General features: G+C 35.1%; 3 protein-coding genes across 3 annotated transcripts; 1 reads left to right on the plus strand and 2 right to left on the minus strand.

The window, feature by feature from the left end:
• Positions 1 to 6,527: 6,527 nt before the first annotated feature.
• On the minus strand, positions 6,528 to 10,465 carry LOC130724796 (ATP-dependent zinc metalloprotease FTSH 4, mitochondrial-like). Its single transcript, XM_057576079.1, has 6 exons — positions 10,154 to 10,465; positions 9,821 to 9,911; positions 9,352 to 9,612; positions 8,068 to 8,192; positions 7,098 to 7,527; positions 6,528 to 6,797 (listed from the first exon to the last, which is right to left on the minus strand). Exons 1-5 carry the CDS (start codon positions 10,178 to 10,180, stop codon positions 7,135 to 7,137), a joined length of 897 nt encoding a protein of 298 aa, XP_057432062.1. The 5' UTR covers positions 10,181 to 10,465; the 3' UTR covers positions 6,528 to 6,797; positions 7,098 to 7,134.
• Positions 10,466 to 15,250: 4,785 nt separating this feature from the next.
• LOC130724827 (cytochrome P450 711A1-like) lies at positions 15,251 to 20,226 on the plus strand. The gene is made up of 5 exons (XM_057576101.1): positions 15,251 to 15,613; positions 17,406 to 17,558; positions 18,284 to 19,070; positions 19,498 to 19,593; positions 19,737 to 20,226. Exons 1-5 carry the CDS (start codon positions 15,375 to 15,377, stop codon positions 20,076 to 20,078), a joined length of 1,617 nt encoding a protein of 538 aa, XP_057432084.1. The 5' UTR covers positions 15,251 to 15,374; the 3' UTR covers positions 20,079 to 20,226.
• Positions 20,227 to 20,577: 351 nt separating this feature from the next.
• LOC130724832 (protein IQ-DOMAIN 6-like) lies at positions 20,578 to 23,031 on the minus strand. Its single transcript, XM_057576107.1, has 5 exons — positions 22,645 to 23,031; positions 22,312 to 22,551; positions 21,695 to 21,922; positions 21,496 to 21,609; positions 20,578 to 21,411 (listed from the first exon to the last, which is right to left on the minus strand). The coding sequence occupies exons 1-5, from the start codon at positions 22,708 to 22,710 to the stop codon at positions 20,746 to 20,748; spliced, it is 1,314 nt and encodes a 437-aa protein (XP_057432090.1). The 5' UTR covers positions 22,711 to 23,031; the 3' UTR covers positions 20,578 to 20,745.

A 23,031-nucleotide genomic window follows, 5' to 3' on the forward strand; every position in this document is an offset into this window, starting at 1 on the left:
TATATTCCAATGTTGATATTAAAGGTATATATCAATGTACACTGCGAAACATGTCCACAACTCATCATTCTTTATGTATATTTTGGTGAAAAGAAAATAATGTTTTGCACATTGTATTATGTGGAATTACATAAATTATGATAAAATGTAGTTTTATGTCTCTAATTGTTTATGAAACATTTATTTTTGGAATTATTTATGATTAATTTGTTAATCACTAGTGTGGTCAAATTTGTATGTTTAATCAATTCCAAATTGTATGGTTGTTATTCATTTACTCATAATTATGACTTTATAAATGATATGATAATATTGGTTTATGAGTAAATAGAATTTCATTATTATGAGACAGTTAAGGATCACCCAAATGTCAATTATTTGTGGATAGTACATTATTTATATGTGGATGATATGTTAAACTTTGGCACTAATTTAAATAAGGTAGAAAAGACTAAATCTTTTCTATCCAATAATTTTGATATGAAAGATTTAGGTGAAACGGATGTGATTTTAGTAATTAAAATCATAAGAGATGGTGAGAGTATTGGTTTATCTCAGCTATATTGAGAAAGTGCTTTAGAAATTTGATCATTTTGATTGCAAATTAGTTTCTACCCCCTAAAGGATGCCTTGTAGCACAACTTGAATATTCAAAGGCAATTGGATGTTTAATGTATGCCATGACCTGTACTAGACCTGATATGACATATGTTGTCGGTAGGTTAAGTCGGTATACATGTAATCTAAGTAAAGACCATTGACATGTTGTTAATAGAGTAATAAAATACTTGAAAGAGACAATTAATTATAGCTTGACCTATAATGGTTATCCTTCAGTTTTGGAAGGATATACAGATGCCAGTTGTGTAACTTATGTAGAAGATCATGCTTCCACTTGTGGATGGATTTTCAACCTTGGTGGAGGTGCAATTTCTTGGGGTTAAAAGAAACAAACTTGCATTGCCGACTCCACCATGGCTGCAGAGTTTATTGCTCTTGCTGCATGTAGTAAAGAGACTGTATGACTAAGAAATTTATTGTATGAGATACTTATTTGGCCAAAACTAATGAGACAAGTATCCATACATTGAGATAGTCAGTGCACACTATCAAAAGCATACAGCCAAGTATATAATGGAAAATCCAGACATATTGGTTTAAGACATAGCTATGTGAAGGATTTAATTTCAAATGGAGTAATCTCCATAGTGTTCGTAAGAACTAAGAAGAATCTTGCAGATCCTTTGACGAAAGGTCTGACAAAGGAAATGATGTTGAAGACATCATTGGGGATGAGTCTCAAGCCCATATCAAATTGATCACCAATAGTGGAAACTCAACTCACACTTAAGTAAAATTAAGTCTTGAGTTCAATGGTGAAAGTACACTATAAGAGTGATTGCAAGTACTTAATTATCGATACATCCCAAAGAGTAGAAGTACTTGGACCATAAGAATAAAGTGGTAGGATGAAGGTTTCTTCTTAATGGACATATAACATATATTTGTTGGAATGCATAATTATGGGTGCATTTCTGATATAGTCAACCTATATGAGAATGAAGTGGAGCCGCTTCATAGAGTTAAAGGGCTTGACTCTTAAATTCTCATGAAAAGGATATGTGACACAAGACCTTATTTAATGTGTCAAATTTAAATTCTTTTGATAATACCGAGATTTCATGTGTAAGTTATGCACACTTGTTCCATTGAATAGTTGGTTCAAAGCTTGTCTACTAGTTTCTATTCGGGATGAGTGGAACCCATTTCTTACTAAGGTATGGTTCAAATCGTAAGATACCATTATCTGAAACCATGATATTTCCAGAAATATGAATTTAGCTATATTTTGTAAATGGTGGGGGATTGTGAGATATTTCCAAAATATATACTTGGAAATATGCATTGTATTAATGCTTATATTAATTAATGTTTGAAGATATGACAATATAGTGAAATGGTCCAATCGATAGGCATTATCCTATGGCACCTGTGCTGTACGGGTTCGAACCCGGTCAGTTAAGAGGCGTGATTCGAACACGGGATCAAGACCCCTTGGGTGGTTGTATGGGACGCGCTGCCAGATGAACCAACGTGATGGTTGGTAACATATCTGAAACATTAATTATATATTTCAGTTTTTGAGAAACCTTTTATTAAGAGATATATCTCTTCACCAAGGGATGTTTATATCTCTATATAAAGAGATACTTTGGCAGAAAAACAGATAATTCTGATGTACGAAATTGGACTTCATTTTAGCCAATTTCTCTTCCATTTACTTAATACTAAATCATCCTCCACTTCACTAATGCATGAGTGAAGTGTGGGAATCATACTTCTGTAAACTATTATCAAAGATACGCTTGGTGTGTTAGTGCAAACCACATCAAGGAATTCAAAGTATCCTGAAGGGAATTCGCCGGTTTTCTCATTTGCATCCAATACATATTAATTGGTGGGCGCGAATTGAACCTAAAGGTTAGTGCTTATGCACGCTTTGAATCTTCAAGTGCTTCCGCCAAGGTTTCACGTGGAAAGCTAGGAAATCTCAAGATTCCTTGTGAAATTGCCAAGGTTTCACGTGGAAACTTGAGTTTTCCACGTGAAACAGCCCAAGTTCAACGTGAAAAGCTTGGAAATCTCAGGATTCCACGTGAAATTCCAAGGTTTCACGTGGAAAACTCAAGTTTCCACGTGAAATAGCCCAGGTTTCACGTGGAAAGGAAGGAAATCTCAACATTCCACGTGAAAAACTCAAGTTTCCACGTGAAAAGCTTGGAAATCTCAGGATTCCACGTGAAATTCCAAGGTTTCACGTGGAAAACTCAAGTTTCCACGTGAAATAGCCCAGGTTTCACGTGGAAAGGAAGGAAATCTCAACATTCCACGTGAAATTGGCCAAGTTCCACGTGAAAAGCTTGGAAAACTCAGGATTCCACGTGAAATTCCAAGGTTTCACGTGAAAAACTCAAGTTTCCACGTGAAATAGCCCAGGTTTCACGTGGAAAGGAAGGAAATCTCAAGAGTTGCAGCATCTCCCCAACAGATTATTTCCAAACAGAGAACAGCCATGGTCTCGACACAAGGCACAACTATTGAAGAATCTTCTTAATATAAGGAGTGTACAATACTAAAAGCCTTGAGATTTTTTTTTAATCAAATTGGACAAAGTGTGTTTTATGTTGTGTCACGAATTTTTAGTCACCTCCGCCATGTAGATTTCACTAATTTTAATCATCTAATTAATATATATATATACGTGGACAACAATTTTTTTAGCTTTGCCTCTCTTTCTCGATAACATGCCTCTCTTTCTCTCTCAATGACTTCTCATCAAAAATACATATAATGAATTCCACAGAAAAATAAATTTTCAAAAAGAAAAATAGTAAGTCTGCCCAAACAAGAGAAACAAAAACAAATGGTCATAGAAACACAACACAAACTAAATGTGCTGTAGCAACAAGAATTTCATACCTGCAAAGCCTTCAAACTTATTAACGGACAAATAACTTCTAGCCAACAAATTTTTTAGCTTTGCAAACTCTGATTGATGCCTTGTAGCCTGTAAAAGTAGAACATAAATTTATATGACAAAAAAAAATACAAGATACAAATCATAAATTTCCCAAGCCCTTCCCCCCTTAATAAAAAAACACCCAAACCCGCTCTTTTCAGTTCCTCCAAAACTCAACTTGCAAACACATCCTAAAGTTAAAGCTAGAACTTTCTTGCCCACTGTGAAGTGTATAGCACATTAAGAAGCAAAAGAAGTTTGTCCAAAAAAAAAGAAGCAAAAGAAGAAAAGGGTTATCCAAATAATCGAAACCCGCGAGTTTGATCGATGAAATAACTTACCTGCATTATCAAACGCCTGCAATCCATGTCTGCAAAATCGGTGAGGTTCGCAGAGAAAGAAGAAAAGCGATAGGAAGAGGAAGAGTAGAGAAGAATGGGTGAGACTGAGAGGAAATAATGGCACTAAATTGCGCTTCTCTCTTCCTTCTCTTCTGTTATGCTTTCGCTCTTTCTTCTTTCTCAAGCTAATCGGTTTTCAGAGTGCCCATAAAATGTCCCATTTACCCTTCCATCCCTCCTATATTTTTATTTTCTTCTATTTCTTACTATATTTCTTAAAATTTGCATTTAGATCAAAATTTAATGAAAACATATTATCCTAAGCTTAATCCCCTTAATAATAAGAGAAAATTTATTTCTGAAAAAAATTGTATAGCACTTTCTACATGTGAAGGAAAAGGGAATGAAGAAAAGTAATTATCATACAAAATAGTTAATGTGATGGAAATATATATATATCGAGAAGAATTATTTTTATAAAAAGTGTTGTATAAATTTAATAACTTTGTACAATATAGTTATACCATAATTTAGGAGTTATTGAAAATGATCATAATTCATGAGTTGACCCATTAGAGTAAAGAATACTTTGAATTGTGACGATTTCTATTTTCTAGAGTTAACCTAACGTGGTAACGTGGTCCCTGAAAAAAAAAAAAGTCCAATTTTGAACCTTTTCCTTTACTAGGTATAGCTAGTTATGACTTTTCCTAACTTTTCAATGGCAACGAAAAATTTCAGTAAAACCCTAAAATCCATATGAACTGAAGTTGAGGGATTGAAAAGGGATCTTAACAAATTTCCTTATGGGCGAAAATGTAAAATTGATGGGCTCATTTTCATTCTTTTCTCTTACCTTCTGTTTCTAAGTAGAGCTGTCAAAATGAGCTAGGTCCAATGGGCCGACCCGAATACCCCGACCAAAAGCATAGGCTGAACTACAAAAATTCAAAGTCAAACAAGATTTGGCCCAATTCACCTAGACTTGATATTTGAGCAGCAAGCAACCCAATGTGGGCTGACCAATGACGGGCCCACGATGGTCGTCTTTTTATTTTCCTCTTATTTTATTTTTAATTAAATATAAACATGTTAAAAAATACACACAAAAATAAAAAGACTAGAGTAATAACAAAATATTTATTACTTTTTTTCCTGTTTCTACGTTTAATGTACTAAAAAATAAGCTATTTACCTTAAATTTTACTACAAAATAAAAGTTTAAATGATTTTTTGAAAGAAAGTACTAGTCAATGGGCTAAGCCCATTTGCCCCGCAGCGAGGGTTGGGTTAAGTTCAAAAATTAGTAGACCGCGTCAATTTTGGCCCAAGCAACCTAAAAATACATTGGTATGTTGTGGGGCAACCCGAATGGCTAGGGCCAGGCCGAATTGACAACTATAACAATCTCTTCAAATACTAAATTATTTTTTTGAAATTCAAACTTGTGTTTTCACCCTTACAAATATCTAGCTTGCTAACTGTTAAGTCAACATCTTGTTTGTGTCACATGTCAATTTAATATTAAGAGAAAAAGTAAAATAATTATAAAAATTCCAAGCTCCAACAACTATAATCCATGATACAGAAGATTCATAAGTATAAAGGAAAGAATTGAAGACATTGCGCTCACAACTCACAAGCTTCTGCGCTCACAATCAAAGGAGCCTTTGTGCTCAAGAAGAAAAGAAGTCATTAGCTCACAACTTCAGAAGTCGATGACACATTTTATGAAATAGATTTATATCATCGTCTGCTTCAACATGAAGAGTATATTTTATTGAGGGTCAAATCCTCTCTACATCTCTCATGTAATAGAACATAAAGTAAATGCCTAAATTCAAACCTCACAAACTACTTTATTGTTCCTAAGCTTTACTAGTTCTACAACCACTCTTAGAAGAAGAGAATCATGTAGAATAAAACAATCTTGAGAAAGATTATTTTGGGAGAAGTCCTGAATAATACTTGTTGTAAGGAGGAGTCATGATAATACTTAGTAAGGAGGAGTCCTTCGAATACTTGTAAAGAGAAGTCCTTCAAATACTTGTAAGTGCCTGAAGAGGTAGTGGTAAAAGAATACTTGTTTTGTCTGGAGAGGCAGTGACCAAATAATACTCGTTATGCCTGAAAAGGCATGGACAAGAATACTTGTAAGGAGAAGTACTTGATACTTGAATAGTGAAATCTTAATATAGTCAAGGACTGAATGTAACCTTAGCGTTATGGGGTTGAACCAAGATAAAATGCTTGTGTGTCTACCGGTCTTTACCATGATAGAGTTTTTGTTGCACCAAACGATACCAACGAAGATGATGAATCTTTTAATTGTTTGAAAAACCAAGTTTTTAGATGACACAATTCAAACCCCCCCGCCCCTTGTGCTATCTCTGATCATCTTCAGTTTAAGGCTTGCCGGTGATTTTTTACCATTAGTATTTCACGTTATTCTTGTAGTGATTGTCATATTCGTAACTTATGACATGAATGTTTTTTATGTGGCAGGTCCACGTCTTAGCTTCAGATTTAATAAGTTATTAAAATATGACACATGCAATGCGTGGACATATAGTTACTTTGTAATTGTTGTGGAATTAAAATATATAATATTAAGCATATCAATAATAATAATACTTTTGCAATTATTTTCAAATTTCATTTGTATCTTCACGAAGAAATTAAAATTATTTATTATAAATTTATATTTATATTTTAATTGTATTTCATTATAGTTTTTTGAAACAGTATTTCATTATAGTGGAACTTATATTAATTAGAATAATGGAATACTTTAAATCTTTCTTGGTCACAGCTTTTGCACCACCCATTGTAGCCTTAAGAACCGCAGTATTAACCATGTTTGCAAGGTCAGCACCAGAGAACAGATATGTTTGTTTAGTGAAGTACTTCAAATTAATATCATCAGCCTTCAGCACCTACATGGAGAAAGAAAATCAGCACAAGAAGTCTGATAGGCGGGCAGGCATTATCAAACACAGATTAATATATGACAAATGCTTGATGTTAAGGGTACAAAATGCAAGAGGTCCATTCATATGCTAACTTAACCTGTTAAAGTTACCTTCTAGTTTTAACAGATCCATTATCCATGGACCCAAGCAAAGTTTTGCATCAATACAGAGCAAGCACTAAATATGTGCCCCAACACAAGTAGAAATCATAGGACAACCCAAGCAACAAAATAACATAAAAAATTTCAAAGGAAAAAAGTATACCTTTGACAAGAGAGATTCCAAAATCTGGAGCCTTCCTTCAAAGCACATCGACATGGCGATCAAATCGACCAGGTTTTACCAAGGCCTTATCTAGTGACGTTGGAACATTAGTAGCTGCAATCACAATTATGCCATCGTTTTGCTTGAGTCCATCGAGCTCAACGAGGAATTGATTTTGGCTTGCTCCAATAGCATCGATCTCATCAATGAAGATTATACAAGGTGACCGCTTTTTTGCAGCAGCAAAGAGATCCTTCATCCTTCGTGCGCCAGCCCCAACAGACATTCCTTTAAATTCACGTCCACTGCATGAGAAGAAAGGAACCCCAGCCTCTCCAGCAACAGCTGTTGCCAACATCGTTTTACCATTGCCAGACGGGCCAGCAAGCAAAAAACATTTTGGGAACTTCGCACCAAGACGAGTATAGAACTGTTGCAAGGGAAACACGTTATCCAACAGAATAATAAAGGTCTTCATATATAGTCACCAGAATTCAGGTTCTAAATACAGCATAGGCCATTTTAAGAACCTATGTTGGAGGACATGTCACCCAAATCTGTCGTCAGATTCTCATAAGAAACTACCAATTCAAAAAATAACTACTAAGAAAGCAGATATGTAACAAGCATTTCAAAATAAATTATCATGCTAAAAAAAATCTGAAACCTATACACATTTTGAAATGGGGTTGGCATGTTGAACTTGAAACTTGAAGGCAATGGAACAAAGGTAGCTAATGAAAAATGAAAAAGGATCTAATAGGAAACCTAAGGGTGAGACTTAAAGAGTATGTACTAATTCAAAGTTATTTAGATGGGGTGTCTGATATGGTGCCACCTGAGGCAAAATGGTGCAATTTTGAAGCAATAGAATGATTTCCTTAATACTCTAATCTAATATGCAGACGGTGGATTATTATCCGAAGCAATAGAATGATTTCTTGAGAATTATTAAGCGAGAGAAGTCTACCTTAGGATCCCGGAAGTAGTGAACAATTTCTTCCAGTTCTCCTTTTGCCTCATCAACACCTTTTATGTCACTAAATTTAGTACTTGACTCCACACCGGGCTGCACTTCTTCATTCATACCAAGTCCTAGGAAAGGTGAAGAGTAAAATATATAATGTGATTGTGATTGCAGCAATAAATAAAAGTAACCTTATTTTGTTTAATGCTAACTACTAGAAGACATTAAGTGAACTTCATAGTCCCGAAAATAAGATTAAGATCAATGCTACCAGATAAATGCACTGATGTCAATAAGTAAAAAAACTAATATACCATAAGATTACTCAGCTCAAAGACTTCAATTGGCATGAGGTAAACCAAGATCAGACGCCCAAATACATTGCAATTAGCTTTACTATTTCAATAATATGGTGATGCCATAAATTTAACCAAAACAACCACCACGATCAAGTATTTGCCTATATGAACGCACAACTCCACAATGCCCTATTATGTATTAAGTTCAAAAATAGATTATTTACCTCTAAATCTCTTTTAATAGTTTGGCTTATAGTTTTCCTAATCTCCCTCTACCTTAACTATTCCATCGGTTCAACCCTCCTTATTGATGCTTCTATAATTCTTCTTCGCATATGCCCAAAACCATCTAAAACTATACCATCCTGTCTACCTTAGGAGCTACAACACGTACTTCAAACACTATCTTGTCTTATGTAACTGCTCATCCATTCAAACATTCCCATCTCTGTGGCACTAAGCTTATTTTCTTGTTGGCTCTTAACCAACATTCAATCCCATACAACATTGCAGATCGTATACCAAAATGATTTCCAATCAACAAAAAAAAAATCGATAAATTGACTGTAAATGGGAGGAGATAGCAAAGTATTCCTATTTAATTGTGTTTTAATGAAAAAAAGGGGCTATACCAAGTACATTTAGAAGAATGCTTAACCTCAAATCCCAACACTCAGCAAGTTAGGATTCTAAATGCAATACAAATAAATCCATTCCTTGAGATGTTACTTAGGGCACAGCCATGGTACAGCACTTCCCTAGTTCCTTTAGACAGAGTAGTAACTAACTGAGCTTTCTAATTAAAATTTAACACTTCAAAAGCAGCATATGCCTGGTTTCCTGCTTGTGAAAAAAACACCCTATTTCTTGAGCAAGGTTAACAAGTCAGCAAGCCAATGTTGACAAGAAGTAGAGATCAAACAGAGCAAGGCAATATCATAGGGAAACTCAGTGAAAATAAAATAAGCAGTTTTATCCAAATTGTTACCTCTATGCAAAGTCTTCAATAATTCACTTTCATCCAGGCTATCAACTTTCACCAATGCTTTAACATATTCAGAAACCGCTGAAGGATTAGCATGTAGAGATGGCTGACATTCAAATGCTCTTATCACAGCTTCAGCATCATTTCGATGGTTAAGTTCTTTAAGATCAACTTCACTAGCTTTATCTGCTTCACGCCCTTGACAAGCCAGATTACCAACATAGCTTGATTGGAATCTCTCCTGAGAACAGCAAAGCCTATTCCCTACAGAAAATTGAAAGTAAGAGCAACAAAAAATAGCTATAGGTTAATCCTAATAACTTTTCATCAAAAATACATATAATGAATTCCACAGAAAACTAAATTTTCAAAAAGCAAAATAGAAACTCTGCCCCAAACAAGAGAAACAAAAACAAATGGTCATAGAAACGCAACACAAACTAAATGTACTGTAGTGACAAGAATTCCATACCTTTAAAGCCTTCAAACTTGTTAACAGACAAATTATAGCTTCTAGCTAACAAATTTTTGAGCTTTCCAAATTCTGATTGATGCCTTGTAGCCTGTAAAAATAGAACATAAAGTTATCTGAAAAATAAAAATAATACAAGATATAAATCATAAATTTCCCAAGCCCTTCTCCCCTTAATACAAAACTCCCAAAACTCAACTTGCAAACACACCCTAAAGCTAAAGCTAGAACTTTCTTACCTACTGTGAAGTGTATAATACATTAAGAAGCAAAAGAAGAAAAGGGTACTCCAAATAATCAAAACCCACGAGTTTGATCAACGAATTAACTTACCTGCGTTATCAAACGCCTGCAAGCCATGTCTGCAAAATCGGTGAGTTTAAGTTCGAAGAGGAAGAAGAAAAGCGATAGGAAGAGGAAGAGTAGAGAAGAATGGGTGAGACTGAGACTGAGACTGAGAGGAAACAATGGCGCTAACTTGCGCTTCTCTCTTTCTTCTGTTATGCTTTCGCTCTTTCTTCTCTCTCAAGCTAATCTGTTTTCAGAGTGCCCCTTAAATGACCCATTTGCCCTTCCATCCCTCCTATGTTTTTATTTTCTTCTATTTCTTAAAACTAGCACATAGCCCGTGCAAATGCACGGGTTTTTAACTCTAATATATTAAAAAAAAATTGAACATAAGAAAATCTCAGTATATTGAAATTTTCATTTTATATTATTTATGAAGAAATTTTGTTTATTTTATTGCTTTGTTCAATGTTTGTATGAAGAAATATTTATTAGAAAAAATCTGCCTATTTAATATATCAGAGCATCAGGAAGTTTTTCACATGATTTCTAGCTCTAGATCCGCTTGGTGCTAAAAAAAAATTGTCTCTTGTTTTATCATTTACTTTTAACCCCTATTATTAGTTATGAGACATTAAAAAGACACAAATATTTTAGATAGTCTCAAAACTAATAAGAGTATTGTAACAAAAAAAACCTTGTTTATGAAGTACATTTTCCCACCCTCATATGCTGCACATTTTCCCACCCTCATTTTACCACAGAAGCATTGGTTCTATCATATATGGAAGTACATTTTCCCACCCTCATATTATGTGGCTGTCATTCAAAAATTTAATTTACATTGTTGAGATAATGAACTTCACTACCTCTGCTCATTAAGGTAAATAAAGAATATACCATATATTTCTTTACCACCTCATACTTAACAGATATATTAAGATGTAACTTACAGAGAAGACAACAACCAAGCTGTGTATTTGGTGAATCATAACATTTAATTAAGCTGCACACAAAATGGCATAATCCTCAAATTCCATCTTGTTTGTCTTTTTGGTTTTCTCATAATACCCTCACCTTGCAAGTTGCAAGTCAGAGGCAAATATTCCTAGCTTCATATCATGAGGCACTAAAAGCTGGGAACCCAACCAATACCATTATCCAGCTTGAGCAACAGAGATTGGTGATTCTCAAATTCAATTTTGAGAATTACATTTCTATTAATTTTCTACAAAACTGTTAGTGCAAGCACAAAATTTTCATGAAAAGATTGATACAGAAATACTACAATAATTTTTCTTTCCAAGCCATCTAAAATTCATATCAAGCTCTTGGCTGTGTATCCTAACAGCAGCAGCATTGTAGCTACGGTAAAAGAGCTTCAGTTGTGATTGAAAGAAATCACCAAGAGCTCCTCGAACATCCATCTGATTTTCAACGTCATTCATAACAAATTTGTTAAGTAGTAAATACTTGCCTTCACCTTTATTTTCATAGTGTCAATTGGAATTAGGTACAAATCTTAATCAATAACAACAACTCCATGTGTCCCCCCTTATGATTGCACCCTCCACAAAGCAAATCTCATCTATCAGAAACATTGAAATACTAAACAATTAAACATACAGAAACAAATAAACTGAGCGGTTTCAGATCTCTAGAACTAATTACAGAGTGTGTAAGTCAAATTGGAAGAATATGGATTCAAAACACATGAAACATAAACAGAGAAATGAAGAAGAAAAGCACCCAAAGAAGAACGTCTTGAAAATAAAAGGTACTAAGGAGAATGACCGAAATTGAGATTCGGAATTTGAAATTGTAAAATGACCGTAATTGAGAGTTGTCTCATGGATTCGAATTGGGAGGGTGAAAGAGATAAATAAAATTTGAAATTGAAGAAAGATGGTTAAATTGGGAGATGATTCAGGGATTTGATTTGGGATAGTAAAATTGATGAGTAGAATGAGGGATTTTAGCTTTGGGAGAGTAAAAGAGTTGATGAAAGTAAAGAAGGGAGTACCGAATCAAAGAAAACCAGAAACAAACACAGCGCGTGATAAACACGACTTGCAGAAATAAGGGAGAGAATGGGTATTTTTTATTTAAAAGCTGACGTGTTAATTTCTGAGGAGAGTGTGTTGTTTGAGTGCCTCATTCTCCAGAGTGAGGTCTCAAATTTATAAGATAACGGGGTGGATTTGCATTTAGATCAAAATTCAATTAAACATCTTATCCTAAGCTTAATCCCCTTAATAATAAGAGAAAATTTATTTCACTTTGTACATGTGAAAGAAAAGGGAATAAAGAAAAGTAATTATCATACAAAATAGTTAATGTGATGGAAATATATCGAGAAGAATTATTTTATAAAAAGTGTTGTATAAATTTTATAACTTTGTATAATATAGTTATACCATATTTTAGGAATTATTGAAAATGTTCATAATTCATGAGTTGACCCATTAGAGTAAAGAATACTTTGAATTGTGACGATTTCTATTTTCTAGAGTTAACCTAACGTGGTCCATGAAAAAAAAAAGTCCAATTTTGAACCTTTTCCTTTACTAGGTATAGCTAGCTATGACTTTTCCTAACTTTTCAATGGCAACGACAAATTTCAATAAAACCCTAATGCTCTATTTGGTAGAGAAGATAGAGATAGAGAAGAGAGGGTAGAGAAGAGAGACGTTGAGTAGAGAGAAATAAGTGAGAATTAGAGTAGATTTAGTAGGTTGTTTGGTATGATAGAGATAAAAGAGAAAGAGAAGAGAATGAATGATGTGGAAAGTTATATTTTGTGTCAAAAGACAATTTTAACCCAATTAATATATGCAATAAACTATTGTTACAGACACAAAATAAAAGGACAAAAAGTGAATATGATAGCCACGAGTCTCTACTGTTCAAATTCTCCCCAATTTGGAGAGATTGAAAAAAGTGTCATTGAGTACCTTTTTAAACTCTCTCTCTACTACAGTATTTCATACCAAACAAGTGGAGATTACACATCTCTCATGTATCTCTCTCAGCAGGACTTCTCTCTTCGGTATCTCTTGCCTAACAAACACAGTGTAAAATCAATATGTACTGAAGTTGAGGGATTGAAAATGGGTCTTAACAAATTTCCTTATGGGCGAATATGTAAAATTTATGGGGTCATTTTCATTCGTTTCTCTTACCTTCTGTTTCTAAGTAGAGCTGTCAAAATGAGCTAGGTCCTACGTGCCGACCTGAATACCCCGACCAAAAGCATAGGCTGAACTACAAAAATTCAAAGTCGAACAAGATTTGGCCCAATTCACCTAGACTTGATATTTGAGCAGCAAGCAGCCCAATGTGGGCTGACCAGTGATGGGCCCACGATGGTCATCTATTTATTTTTCTCTTATATATTTTATTTTTTAATTAAATATAAACATGTTAAAAATACACATAAAAATAAAAAGACTAGAGTAATAACAAAATATTTTTTACTTTTTTTCTTCTATTTCTATGTTTAATGAAAAAATGAATCATTTACCTTAAATTTTACTACAAAATAAAAGTTAAAATGATTTTTTGAAAGAAAGTGCTCGCCCATTTGCCCCGCAACCTGTGGAGGGTTGGGTTAAGTTCATAAATTAGTAGACCGCGTCAATTTTGGCCGAAGCGACCTAAAAATATATAGGTTTGTTGTGGGGTAACCCGAATGGCTTGGGCCAGGCCAAATTGACAACTATAGCAATCTCTTAAAATACTAAATATTTTTTTTTGAAATTTGATTTGTGTTCTCAGTCCTACAAATGTTTAGCTTGCTTACGGTTAAATCAATATCTTGTTTATGTCACATGTCTATTTAATATTAAGAAAAAAAGTAAAATAATTATAAAGATTCAATGCTATAAGACTAAAGAAATGTTCATCATTTGCACCACATGTATGTTTGATAATGGATACTGTAAAAAAGAAAGATAATGGATAAACATAAATGTATTGGTCTAGTAATATAAATTAGGCTTCTGTATAGATGAAAGTATAATTTGAATTTCGAAAAAGACATATAACTATTTCTAAACAAGTAACTACATCAGTAAAAAGAAGAAAAAATAGAACACAAGTTATTGGGGATGAGTGGATTTGTCAGTGGAGTTCAAGGGGTGGGGGTGTTGGCCCGGCCCGTTTAAGTCATTTTCTCAGTCATGTAATGTAAGGACAGAAAATGTAAAAGACCATGGAGATAAAGTAATATATAAATAAATGGCACATTATCGAATGACGATAGCCATAGCTAAAGAGAGAACTCTAGGTAAAAGAATAAGAACAAAGAACAAGGGCAACATAAAAATATTCTTAATCCAGAGTTTCCCCCCCTTCATTGTGATATGATATGATGTCAAATAGAGTTATATAATAGCGGGAAGAACACGTCTCTTGGTTGAAACATTTTTTAATATTCTGTTGTTAGTGGATAAAAGATGTATTACGACATGGTCAAGATTAAATATTCTACCTAGTAACTCTGTCCGAAGTATATTCAATGTGCATTCATTGATTCCTTTGCAAATACAAAGGCACAAAGCATATATGCTGATAAAAAATGAGCAAATTAAACTAGAAGAGGGTAGTTCATGGTGATTCTTAATTATCCATGTTCATTTAGGGTAAAAGGAATAAATTATCTTTATCTTGTTCATGATCTATCGCCCTCTGACTCCTCACACCCCTCATCTTCTCTCCCTTGGCATAGGAATAGGATGCATAGTGGATTGTGTTGTCCAGATTCTGGTGAATTGAACGTGCACTTCTTATAACCCTGCAATGAACACCCCCACAACACGCACAAGCCAATAGATGCTTTTTCGTGTAAGACAATCATATTCGAGTAAGAAACATTCACACTATATTGTGACTAAACTTGGAGAATTTTTTTCCTTGACATATTTACTTAAGAAGAATATTGTGATCCCTATTATTTTTACCTTCCCATACATGAAAACCCTATTTTTATAAAATTAGTTATGATTTGATTATAGAACAATGAATACGACGAATGAATGAAATGTATTGTGTAAAAGGGTATCTAATTCTTACCTCTCATCATTCATATGAGGACAAAACCCCATATATTGTTCTTAATACCTAGTACCTTTAATTCCTCGATATAAGCCTCGGTCCTTTAGGCACATCATATGGAGACTAGAGTCCTCCAACCCAACTCTCTTCTTTACTTTTCTTCCCCTTGATTTACACATTCCATATTGTTTCAATTACAAGGAAGCACAAAATGGTGTTCATGGATTTTGAATGGTTGTTCCAAATTCCAAGTGTCCCTTGGTCTTCAGCAATGTTTACCTTGCTGGCTACAATAGGAGGATTCTTAGTGTATCTGTATGGGCCCTACTGGGGTGTGAGGAAAGTTCCAGGTCCACCATCTGTGCCTCTGATAGGACACCTTCCCTTGCTGGCTAAGTATGGCCCTGATGTCTTTTCAGTCCTTGCCAAGCAATATGGCCCAATCTACAGGTATGGGTTTGTTTACTTGTGTGTATTTTCTTAGTATTGTCCATTTGTTGGTACCAATACAAATCGATGTGAAGATGCACTATAACATAAATCGTGAATGAATCCATTTGGTATTTGTTCTCATAAAAGTTATAGAGGACAGTGTTTGGGCAAGTGTGGGAGAAACCTAAGTCACTATTACAATGAGCCTGGATGGTTACTTACATCTGAAAATGTCATCCTCATCTCTTCTTCTTTTTTTGTCAATGATGTATGGAATAAATCCAAAGGATTGTCTCACGGCACTTACAACATGCAAAAAATAATCCTTAAGAGTGTTACACAATGCACAAAACTCTAAGCAAATGAAAAAAAAAAATCATGTCACTCAGCTAAATACACCAGCTAAAAACATGAAGTAAATCTCTTCTTTTATTCAGCCCAACTATTTTACTTCTTTGTCTTGTAGTGATGTTGTCCTTTCGTTCTTTTGGTTTGTGAACCGCTAGGCGGCGAGTCCCTAATTTATGTGTACTATTTGTCTCCATAATCCTGTGAAAGCTTGGTATGATCTACTCCGATTTGGTCAAGTGGGAAGGTATAGTATCCAAAAATGCACTTTGTAGAGTGCAAGAGTCTGTTGATGATTTGATACATATATTGATTCTCTTCTTCTCCTAGGTTGATTGATAAGGACAAGCTGTTAATATTGGACACAAGCAATCTTGCATATAGCTATTCAAGTGCCTCAAAGTCCTTTTGGGTGGGTGGGGGTGGGGTGAATGGTGATGGCAGCTAGTTTTTTTTAACTTGGGAAGGTTGGTTGGGGTTGGTTTGGTGGGTCGTTGTTTGCGGGAATAAGATTTTCTAAAGTGATATGATTATGTTAAGTGAAATATTGTAGATACGTCTTTCATAAGTATTAAAAAGTCTAACTATTTACTACATATGAAGTGAGAAAAATAAACCTAAAATTTCAACTTGAAAATTTTGAGAAAGTTTGCACCCGAAAAGATTTGTCTGTCCTTGAAAGAACTAGATATGGATTGAAAAAGTGATTATTCTATAGTCCAATTGCCCTATTTGTGCTCGTTTATTCAGGTGCGTGCTTGCTTCCATACAAAAAAAGGGCCCATTACGGACATATTCTGCTTAGACAATAGACATTATTGGGAAATATAGATTCTCCCTTCAATTATACGTACTATATTTGATTTGAGGTAAAAAAAAAAAAGTAATAGTCATGTGAGAAGAAAATAAAAGGAATATAATATTTAGTTTGCCTGTGGAGGGAAATCAAGGAGACAAAAGAATATGAAATCCACAAAAGCAATAATGATATAGAATCATGGAATTGTCAAATTGTTCATCAATCTACAATTATTTAAAATGTATATAAAAGTCAATGTCAGTATTTTGTTTGATTTGGGGTCATCTCTATCAAGAATTTTATTGATGGTGGTAAGTAATAGGTGTGTCCCATATTAACAGTGAAGTTATTGAGTTCTCTTTTTATTCGTTAAACTCGATGTCTCTATCTGTTAGGAAATTGTGGTTGTTTTTCTTAATATATGATTTTCTTAGAGTTAAAACTTATGTATTCTCTCTTACATAACCTATTTCACTGTGTTTGATAGTGGTAACAAAAATCTAATCATAATCATAAGAAAGAAGAAATTAATATGAAAAAGTAAAAGAATATTACGAGTAATTACATAGTGATTTAATTCCATTACATAGTGTTCATATTATTCGATGATTTTTAGTGATTAACATTGTTATTTATCAATGTTGCTATTATATATGGTTGCAGATTTCATATGGGAAGACAACCTCTAATAATCATAGCAGATGCAGAGCTTTGCAAAGAGGCAGGCATCAAAAAATTTAAAGACATTACAAACAGAAGCATTCCCTCTCCCATTTCTGCATCCCCCCTTCACCAAAAGGGTCTCTTCTTCACCAAGTATGAAAATTGTTTCACACTTTCACCCATTTCTCTCTCTAGAAAAAGTGTATAATGGAAATTATGGAAGTATACAAGTTTAAGGCCACGATAACTCTTCATGATTAAATCATTAGTGGGACAAGAAGTTGAGCCATCATCTGATAACATGAGATCTTGATCCGGTGACATAAATTGCATGACTTTGATACATTCACACATATTTCCTCTTTTAATTTATCTTCTTTTTCTATCATATCACTTATCATCTATCTCACTTCTCCCTCTTTTATCTTTATATCCTCTAAAGGGAGGTGGAATAGGTGTGAATTATTTTTTTCCTAAGTTGCATATTACTATTAGTAATGCAACTTCTTAGCAAATTATGGGTTCTCTAAGTGGTGTAGTCACTAAGCTATGATTCATTCACACTGCAACCTTAGTTCTGCTTCGCTTTCTATGTCTTTTTCTTTTCTTTCAAATTTTAATCATATCATCACACATCATACTTCTTATTTTCTCTCTCATTTCTTCTTATCTCTCTCTTCTCTCCACCTTATTTCCACTTATCAAAGAGTGTGAATGAAACTTAACTGAGCCACTAAGTTGAATGGCATTTCCCAATTTGTGATCATTAAGTGGTGAAATTCAGAATTCAGAACCATATATGCCCTCCATGTTAATGCTTCTTCAAAACTAATGTGAATTTGTGACATTAATCATTTCCTTTTGACTTTGAGCTGCAGAGATTCACAATGGTCTACCATGAGAAACACCATATTATCACTCTACCAGCCATCACACTTATCCAGATTAGTGCCAACAATGCAGTCATTTATAGAATCAGCAACTCAAAATCTAGATTCTCAAAATGAAGACTTCATCTTTTCTAATCTTTCGCTCAGCTTGGCAACTGATGTGATTGGACAAGCAGCATTTGGTGTTGATTTTGGCCTCTCGAGGCCTCAATCAGTGCGTGATGAAAGTGGCAACAAGGAAGTAAGGGGTTCAGGTGCTGGTAATGAAGTATCAGATTTCATTAACCAACACATTTACTCCACAACCCAACTCAAGATGGACCTATCTGGTTCCTTCTCCATCATACTGGGTTTACTTGTCCCAATTCTCCAGGAGCCATTTAGGCAGATTCTGAAGAGAATTCCAGGCACCATGGACTGGAAAATCGAGTGTACTAACCGAAAACTAAGTGGCCGTCTTGATGAAATTGTAGAGAAGAGAATGAAGGATAAGGTCAGAAGTTCCAAGGACTTCTTGTCACTCATTCTAAATGCAAGAGAATCAAAAACTGTTTCAGAAAATGTGTTCACACCTGACTATATCAGTGCTGTTACTTATGAGCACCTGCTTGCAGGATCAGCAACCACATCCTTTACCTTGTCTTCCATTGTCTATTTGGTTGCTGGGCATCCAGAAGTTGAGAAAAAGATGCTTCAAGAGATTGATGGGTTTGGTCCAGTAGATCAGACACCAACTTCTCAAGATCTTCAAGAGAAGTTTCCTTACCTTGATCAGGTTAGTTGAAGTGAAACATCCTAATCAAGTTTCAAGTTGCAAAGGCCATACATATATATGCATATACATATACATATACAAATACATATATTATACTTTTGTATGCTATAATTAGAGTGTGTTTGGTTGCACGTTGGGGAACTTTAGAGTCAATTATGATAGTGTAAAATCACTTATGGATGACAATATAGATGTTCGAGAGTCATTTCAGAGAATTGATATCAGGCTGAAAATCAATTCTGCAAGATGCTAGTGTGTTAAAGAAAATCAATTCTGACATTTTACAACTGAATTTCATAACAAATCATTTTTTTTCATAAATCCTATAATTTTAACTCACGTTTATCATATGCAATTTGACTAGAATCAAATACATTGATAATCTATTCTGCAAATGTTCATCTAAACATACATTTAATTAATGCAGGTGATCAAAGAGGCCATGAGATATTACACAGTCTCTCCATTGGTTGCAAGAGAAACATCAAATGAAGTAGAGATTGGAGGTTACCTTCTTCCAAAGGTATTGTGCTTGCATTATAGTACCTAGAAGCCAGGACTTTCTGTTTTGGGACATTCTTCACAAATCATAATCATAAAGGAGAGCTTTCTTTCTTTCTTTTTTGTTTTACTTGTGTAGTCACTGATATATTTTTATATAAGCAGGGGACTTGGGTCTGGTTAGCGCTTGGAGTTGTAGCAAAAGATCCCAGAAACTTTCCGGAGCCAGAAAAGTTCAAACCGGAGAGGTTTGATCCCAAATGTGAAGAAATGAAAAGAAGACATCCTTATGCTTTCATACCATTTGGAATTGGTCCTCGGGCTTGCATTGGTCAGAAATTTTCCCTGCAAGAAATCAAGCTGTCTCTGATTCACTTATATAGGAAATACTTGTTTCGGCATTCACCTAATATGGAGAATCCCTTAGAACTTGAATATGGCATAGTGCTCAACTTCAAGCACGGTGTCAAGGTTAGAGCCATAAAAAGAACAGAGAGGAGCTGCTAAATAAACTGTTTAGATTTTACTTATGCTGCTGAGGTCAGAGAATGTATTACAAATTATAGTAGAAATAAATGTGCTGAGATCCAAGAATAAACAATCATGTCATATAACATCAAGTGCAAGTTTATGAAAGGGAAAGATACTACAACGATTTCTAGCTTTTAAATACATGTCGATATTTTTTTCCAACAAAATCATGAATGGCATAATTGTAGAAGATTCACAAAATCAGATGGAAAATCTGTCTAATGTGTTGACAAAATTGGATTTTCCCATATAGTCTAGAGCTGCTTAAATTATACAAATGGAGACTCCGCACAAATAGTATCCTTCGTGGATTGAAATATTTTGTCCCCAAACTGTGTCTCATTTTTTGTCTCACCAATAAATTTGACATGTCAATTGAAAACCAACATGTAAGTTTGTAATTGCCACACTCATGTCTTTTTTAATCGATATGACAAGATTTTATTGGCGGGACGGAAAATTGAGACACTTCAGGGACAAAAGATCTTGATCCATCATTTCTCAAGCACATAAGCTACTTCTAGCTAGCTAGCTTACTCGATTGAACTACAATGAACAACAAGATGTTGATCTTCTTGGGGGAAAAATAAATACAGAGATGTTGAACTTCCATGCAACCATACGTAGGGTGAGCTTTTTCCATTCACCGTGGCATCAATGAACTCTTGCCCGAGTGAATTGGTAGTTGAAGTGGCCTTGAAAAGTTGATTGATGGGTCAGAATCAGCAGTGCTTTTAGAATAGAAAACTGCTTCCCTGTTGAGAAATTGAAACTCGTCCATAGACTGCTGCCTTTGAGCTCTGTTGTATGTATGAGTATGACTACTTGTTTTTTGCTTTGCCTTGGTTGACTGAGTCAGGTTCATGTAACTTGGCCTAGTGTTACTACTATCCTCAGTCCTGTCACAAGTATTCCCTGACATTGGTGTTGTAGATGTACATATAGAAGATGATGCAGAACTCTCATCGTACCGAAACTCAGAACTTGGGCTTGAGGATGAACGAGTAGCTTGTCCGGTATGAGGAGGCCTAGCAGAAATTCTTGTTGTAACATTGTTCTTCTTGATCTTGACCAAGCATGGTTTTGAATTTGAGCTTACAAAGGTTTCCACAAATTTCTTTGGTGGTGGGGTTTTCTCTAAGCCTTCAGCCTGAGATTGTTGTTCCATCAATCTACTCTCCCATGGCTTTGCTGCCATCCATCTTTCCAACCAACTCCATCCCCCATTAGCTTTCTCAGTCTCTTGATTCTTGAGAGAGAGAAACGAGGCATTTGTTCGGGAATTAGTGCTTGGAGTTAACTTGCATTGCTGAAAATATCAAGAATGTTAACCATATTTCTTGAGCAGAAAGAAAAAGAAAAGAAGTTGCATAGTTTTTACTTTGTTAATTACCTTCTGAGCAAGAGAGTATGCAATTGCTCTCTCTCTCCTGAACACTCCTTCTTGCCTCATTTGTAATTTAGTTTTCACATCATTCAACGTTCCTTTGCTATCACACCACCCTTCCTGCAAATTCTCAAACATCTTAGAGGCACCTCACCTAATTGAAACTAAAACTTGAACAAGTTTTCATGGTTGATGCATATCATACCTCTGCTTGCTTCAAAAGATCAAGTTTGCTGCGTCGCTCATTAAGTATGGTCTGCACAGCTTGTCCCTCTATGGACATTCGCACGCGACGAGCTCTTACTCGGGCTTGAACACGGACCAGCGCCTGCATGCACCTCAATGTCACTGCAGCCTGCTTTCTCACCTGTCGACCCCGGACAAGTGCTTGAAGCCTCACCACTGCCTTCAAAGCCCTCAAAGCCCTTCTTGCCTACATTCATATCACAAATACTTAAATTATTAGAAACAAGCTCCAGCTAAAATTATACGAATGCCTTTGACATCACTCACATTTAAAGCTCAAACTATTAGCAAAAAGTCTTCAATTTGAGCTTTGGTAAATATTATTAAGAACACCTAGTCATGCTCCTCCCTCTATGTGCAAAGTTAGTAATGAAACAACGCAGATCTGGACATGCATTATTAATCTTGTACTTGGTTAAGCTGCATAATTTCTGTTAAGCACTAAGAAAGATTAAGCCTAAATCCACACTAACTCTACATTCCATTGACAAGTTTTGTGCTTTAACATTTTGTTCTGTACATAAATATGAACAATCTCCATGGAGCACAAATTGAAAAAGCTTGATTTGACTTTACCAAGAAGGCACGGAAAGCGGTTTGAATTCTTATAGTGGCCCATTCTTGCCTAACCAGCCTAAAATCCTTAGGAGGAGCTCGAACCACGGCGGCTACCGCGGCGGTGAAAGCATCTGCTGCTGCTGCTGCAGGTGGAGAATCAGACCCTTCAGAAGCTGCTTTGTGGTTTCCTTTGAAACCTTTATCCCCTGAAGAACTCCTCCATAGCCTCCATTTCTTGCTCTTTCCACCTTCCTTCACCTACACACACATAAACCAAACAAAGTTAACAAAAACAATGAACTTTTAGAAATTTTCAGACATTGTGGTAACACATGCAACAAACCCACTTACATGTTGATGTTTCTCAGGTTTTTTGAGCCCGATTAATGCTTTTACCCATTTCCCTGAGCCACCCATTTTCAGAGTTGAGTAGCTAGATAAGAACCAGAAAAAAGTTTGTTGTTGCTTGTTGGAATGAAGTGGCAATGAAGTGTGAAAAGTTTTTGTTGGAGAGAGAAGTGGTTTGTTTTTTGTGGTTGTGTTTGGAGATTTTTGAAATTCATAGCGCGATGCAGACAAGAGAGTGTTGAGGTTGTGATTCGTTTGCGTTGGAACAATGCGACAAGACAACAATATCAGGATTTGTGTTGAGGTAGGGAGGGGCCTACTAGCTTTGGCGGGGAGGGAGAAAAAAGCATATGAAAAGGCACGAAGCTGTTGGGTGTGCAGTCAGTACCT

Source organism: Lotus japonicus, chromosome 1, assembly GCF_012489685.1.
Source record: "Lotus japonicus ecotype B-129 chromosome 1, LjGifu_v1.2".
NCBI lineage: Eukaryota > Viridiplantae > Streptophyta > Magnoliopsida > Fabales > Fabaceae > Lotus > Lotus japonicus.

What these genes read in the sequence shown, in the direction of transcription:
- LOC130724796 (XM_057576079.1), bottom strand. Translation starts at nt 10,180, where the DNA reads ATGGCTTGCAGGCGTTTGATAACGCAG. An exon ending in CAAGTTTGAAGGCTTTAAAG is followed by an intron (nt 9,613 to 9,820) that starts GTATGGAATTCT and finishes AATTTTCTGTAG; the next exon opens with GGAATAGGCTTTGCTGTTCT. An exon ending in ACTACTTCCGGGATCCTAAG is followed by an intron (nt 7,528 to 8,067) that starts GTAGACTTCTCT and finishes CCCTTGCAACAG; the next exon opens with TTCTATACTCGTCTTGGTGC.
- LOC130724827 (XM_057576101.1), top strand. Translation starts at nt 15,375, where the DNA reads ATGGTGTTCATGGATTTTGAATGGTTGTTCCAAATTCCAAGTGTCCCT. An exon ending in CAATATGGCCCAATCTACAG is followed by an intron (nt 15,614 to 17,405) that starts GTATGGGTTTGT and finishes ATATGGTTGCAG; the next exon opens with ATTTCATATGGGAAGACAAC. An exon ending in AGTTTCCTTACCTTGATCAG is followed by an intron (nt 19,071 to 19,497) that starts GTTAGTTGAAGT and finishes TAATTAATGCAG; the next exon opens with GTGATCAAAGAGGCCATGAG.
- LOC130724832 (XM_057576107.1), bottom strand. Translation starts at nt 22,710, where the DNA reads ATGGGTGGCTCAGGGAAATGGGTAAAAGCATTAATCGGGCTCAAAAAA. An exon ending in AACCTGAGAAACATCAACAT is followed by an intron (nt 22,552 to 22,644) that starts GTAAGTGGGTTT and finishes ATGTGTGTGTAG; the next exon opens with GTGAAGGAAGGTGGAAAGAG. An exon ending in ATCTTTTGAAGCAAGCAGAG is followed by an intron (nt 21,610 to 21,694) that starts GTATGATATGCA and finishes GAGAATTTGCAG; the next exon opens with GAAGGGTGGTGTGATAGCAA.